At 40.0% G+C, this 4993-nt stretch overlaps 1 protein-coding gene across 1 annotated transcript in view; it reads right to left on the bottom strand.

Moving 5' to 3' along the window:
- LOC102214345 (probable isoprenylcysteine alpha-carbonyl methylesterase ICME) overlaps window positions 1-4328 on the bottom strand; it is a 13383-nt gene extending 9055 nt beyond the window's left edge. Inside the window, exons 1-5 of the mRNA XM_005738176.1 lie at window positions 3943-4328; window positions 972-1001; window positions 734-883; window positions 500-620; window positions 199-411 (exon numbers count right to left, since the gene is read on the bottom strand). Of these exons, the coding sequence (XP_005738233.1) occupies window positions 199-411; window positions 500-620; window positions 734-883; window positions 972-973 (486 nt within the window). The 5' untranslated portion in view covers window positions 974-1001; window positions 3943-4328. The remainder of the gene's footprint in view (window positions 1-198; window positions 412-499; window positions 621-733; window positions 884-971; window positions 1002-3942) is intronic.
- Between the last annotated feature and the right edge of the window lie 665 nt (window positions 4329-4993).

Here is a 4993-nt window from a genome sequence, read left to right as displayed (position 1 = left end):
GTGCTGCTCGTGAAAAAATAAAGGAAAAGTAAAATTAAACACAGAAGAAAGCCGTTGCTTGGGGGAGCTCGCGACGAGGCTGCCATACTCGGCGCCATCTTACAGAAGTAAAAGTGATGAGAGTCAGCCAAGAGTAGTTTAGAAGTTTAATATTTGAATAACCCCCCCGCTTTTACTGTGTTGTTCAGAAGCTCTCACCTTTGGATATGTGCAGTAATCAGGACAAATTACAGTTGCTTTCAGTTCTTCAGCCATCTGCCTGCTCAGTAAACAGTAAGTGGACCTTTCTCCTGAACTCCAAGCACCTCCATAGATAAATATTACAACTGGTGATGGCATATCTTCTAACTTGTCTACATTTGGAGGGTGGTACAAGTCCAGCTTGTTGCCTCTGCGACCAAATGTGATGCCCTATTAAGTGTCCACACAAACAAACTGATTACTGACAAATTTTTCAACAAAACAGGTAGATTTTCTCAGCAAGTTATCCTTAAAATACCTTTTCGTAATACTTAAGGTTCCTCTCATCGTTATACCATGACTTCAGTTGAAAGTAAAGTCTGGCATACCGCAGGTATTTGAGAAGATCCAGCGTAACAAAGCTGAGACGATATATTCGCCTGATTAAGAACACAAACACATAAACAAACATTAAAAACAGACTCTGCTCAATGAGTGGAACAAAAATGCAAAATAAAAACAGAGAACACATCTAAAGTATTTTAAAAGTTACCTTGGATTAAGAGCTTCTATGTACTTCTTATACCCAGGCTTGTCAGGCCAACCATAAATCCACTGGGAGGCTAAACAGATTGTGTACGACAGGCCCACCAACATGACACCCACAGTCACAGACAGTGACATGTAGTATTTTAGATCAGACCTTCAACATGAACATATATCAGGTTAGAATTCATTAAAAGTAATGTCAGATAGTGTTCTTCAAGAGGATATACTGGACAGACTCTTACATTATTTTAGTCTCAGTCTGTCTGTCTTACCTGCAAGCATAGAAAGATTATAAGTAACATAATATAAGCAACAGGAAACAGCATAAATTGTTTTCAGTTACACAACAGGACAAAGATATGATTGTGTCGTTTTCAGAAGCATTTCATATAAAGGCTCATTTTGTAAAGCCCTTTCAGTTGTAACCACTGGTCTAATTTAATTAATGCTTAATACTATTTTAGAACTTGTATAAGTGAGTAATAATTGACAATGTTAAGTCGGAATGCTGCCTTCATCCTGCTCCAGCTTTAGAGAAAAAAGAATTTCTACCAAAGCGCCCTCTAATGGCATGTTTATGCAATAGCGCCACCATTCAGAAAGGCGTGTTTAAAATCTTTTTTTTTAGCCATTTAATAAGTCAGTATATCAAATATATTGAGTGTCACCCACACTGGAACATTAAAATCATATGCCCATTGTATAAACATTAGATCATAGGTTGAAATGCATTGAGAAATACTTCATTTATCAAATGATTTTTACATATAAACTGCTTAAAAGATTTATTAGACCACCACCCAATCCAAAATTAACAGTGTTGGTAATTATGTTTCTGTAATGGTTTATCCACCAGCATGTGCAAGCTATTTAAGTAAAATTATACTTTAATGTTAAAATATAATTATCAATGTTATCGATGAATTTACAAATTTGCTGTTTACTATTAAATAGTATTATTTGTTTTTATTATGATTCCAAATTATAGTTATTTACTTACATACCTGAACAGAAGATAAGTGTATTATTATTATTTTTATATAAGTAAAAATATCAGCACTTTGGTTGACCAGATCCCGCCAAACTGGTTGTTGGGCAGACATGGGGTTTGTTGTGTGGGACAAAGTGGGACATGTCAGCTTTGTAGCTTGAAATGTTCATATCTAAATTTAAAATGATAATAATAAAAAACAAACAAATGGAAAAAACAATTTTACAACACTGGCATTTATCATGTATATGCTAAATATATTATAGTTTCAACTCTCTTGATAGATGACGCCATCAACATGGCCCTACACTTCATCCTGCAGCATCTGGACTCCCCAGGAACCTACGCCAGGATCCTGTTTGTGGACTTCAGCTCTGCCTTCAACACCATCCTTCCAGACCATCTCCGAGACAAGCTTTCCCAGATGAATGTGCCTGATCCCATCTGCCGGTGGATCACTGACTTCCTGACGGACAGGAAGCAGCATGTGAGGCTGGGAAAGAATGTCTCGGACTCCTGGACCATCAGCACCGGCTCCCCTCAGGGCTGTGTTCTTTCTCCTCTGCTCTTCTCCCTGTACACCAACTGCTGCACCTCCACCCACCAGTCTGTCAAGCTAATCAAGTTTGCAGATGACACCACCATTATTGGACTCATCTCGGACGGGGACGAGTCTGCCTACAGGAGGGAGGTTGAACGTCTGGTGTCCTGGTGAAGCCACAACAACCTGGTGCTGAATGCCCAGAAGACAGTGGAGATTATTGTGGACTTCAGGAAGCACACAGCCCCACTCCCCCCCATCATCCTGACTGACACCCCCATCACCTCTGTGGACTCATTCCGCTTCCTGGGTACCACCATCACCCAGGACCTGAAGTGGGAGCCCACCATCACCTCCGTCATCAAGAAAGCCCAGCAGAGGATGTACTTCCTGAGGCAGCTGAAGAAATTCAACCTGCCAACACGGACGATGATGCAGTTCTACACTGCAATCATTGAGTCCATCCTCACCTCCTCCATCACCGTGTGGTACGCTGGAGCCACTATTAGGGACAAACAGAGACTGCAGCGTGTTGTGCGCTCTGCTGAGAAGGTGATTGGCTGCAGACTCCCATCTCTGCAGGACCTGTACACCTCCAGGACACTGCGGCGTGCAGCTCGGATCTCAGCTGACCCTTCTCACCCTGGACACAGTCTGTTTGACCTGCTCCCCTCAGGCAGGAGGCTCCGGTCCATTCGCACCAGAACCTCTCGCCATAAGAACAGTTTCTTCCCCTCTGCTGTTGGACACATGAACAATAACCATATGACTGTCCCCGCCACTAACACATGACCCTACGCTGTGTTCACTGTATCATTCCATGATTGGCACTGATCACCACCTGCACTCATGTATATATCTTTCAACGTAGCACTCTTAATTCTTACTCTCATGTATATATCTCATGTATATCTCATGCACATATCTTTCCACGTAGCACTTTTAATTCTTATCCCTACTTTTATTTTTTCCATGTCTATTTAAGTGCTATTTATGACACCATGTTTGCACTGAAGCACCGCAGCAATTTCCTAGTGTTGTAAACCTGCTCAACATTTGGCAATAAACCCCATTCTGATTCTGATTCTGATAAAAGATGAAGATAAAAGGATGCTTAATGTCGCTCTTATGGTCTCATGTGACAGTCTATACACTTCGTATTCTTTTTAATTTCACCATCGTTGCAGCTGCTAATTGTTTTTTGGTTTTCAGTTCATATGTACTGGTGGATTGGCATACCTGTTTTCCTGATTGTCAGATACCTGTTGTATCTGACAATTTTAACATTTTTGTTACCACCATATTTCCCTCTCTGTGCAAAATTAAAAAATAACTAGCAAAAAAAGAGAAAACCTCTATTTCTTAGAATATACTGACTGCTTCAATTTCTATGTGGTTGTTTCCACTGTATTCAAGACAATGTCTTCTTGGTTCTGACTAGAATTACAATAAATACAAAAAAGCCTTTCCTTCTGAGTAAAAAATAGACTTTACAAAGTGCTTGTCCTGCAGATACAGTCAAAATGTGTGACACTGTCTTTAGATGTGAGACGGGCAGGAGGACAAGGAATAAAAAAATGTTGTGCAGACATCTAATCACCCTAGACAGCTAAGCAAAATTGTGCCCCCTTTTTCTTTCTTTCTTAGAGAGCTTTGACGTAAAGTTAGCAGTACCACTTACTCAACTTGAATCGTGAAGATAATGAAGACAACGGTGTGTCTGTGAAGGTTCTCAGTCATCCAGGTCATCGTAGTCAAAGGAGCTTGCAAAGAAAAGCGTCTGGACTTCTTTAAGTTGCTAGAAGACAACAGTTCTGACAACGGTTTCCTACCGTTTGACTCTTTGTAGCAATAGTATGTTGGTCGCTAATAAGCTAGCATATATCTAGCATATATCTTTATTTAAAAAAGAATAATAATAATAAACGACTATCAAATCAAACATACCAAATAAAAGGGTACTTTCTGTAAAAGGCCGGGCTGTATGTACATCATGTAACTGCAGTGTAGCCGCTTATGAAGCGAGCTTCCAAAGGACCGGTGTTCTGCCCTCTTGTCCTGGGGCTTGTCCTGACAACCAAACACACAAAGATAAATACGGCGAAGTGGAAATAGTCTGCTATTAACTTCCGGTTTTGCGATGATAACCAAAGAGCGTCCGTTGATGTTTGAAAGTACAATTTTATAGTTAATTTGTGACATTGATAACGTTATATGTCAGCAAAATAGAGATAGCAGGTCATTTGTTACTCTAACGTTTTAATTATTTATTTATTTTCTTACACGTGAAGCTTCTTGCATGCATACATTTTTTGACGTACCGATGGCGGACATGGAGGATTTCTATCTCTTCATTGTCAACATCTCTGCAGTGATACTCCGGAAACACATGCTAAAATAGTTTGGTGATAAAATACAATACAATACAATAAAATGTATTTTCTCGAAGCTTTCAGCGGAAGGGCTTTGTTGATCTTTCATAGATTTATTTTATTTTATCTTTTCATAATCCATTTGTTGAGAAGGTCGCTGAGCTGTGATCGAGCGGTGCTACTGTGATTGATTAATGTCAGACCAATACAGTATGTCAACAGTATGCTACCTAAAGGGAAAACGGCGAGGGCATTTACGCATGCGTGTGGCAGAGTAACGGGATTTTATTAGACTCATGATCTGACGGTAAATACGGATTTTATTCTACAGATGGTTCCGGTCAGCTGTTTCACCAGATT

Source organism: Pundamilia nyererei, unplaced genomic scaffold (genome assembly GCF_000239375.1).
Source record: "Pundamilia nyererei isolate P.nyererei 1_Seehausen unplaced genomic scaffold, PunNye1.0 scaffold00082, whole genome shotgun sequence".
NCBI lineage: Eukaryota > Metazoa > Chordata > Actinopteri > Cichliformes > Cichlidae > Pundamilia > Pundamilia nyererei.
Note: the sequence above shows the minus strand (reverse complement) of the source record. Positions and strands in the feature narration are given on the sequence as shown.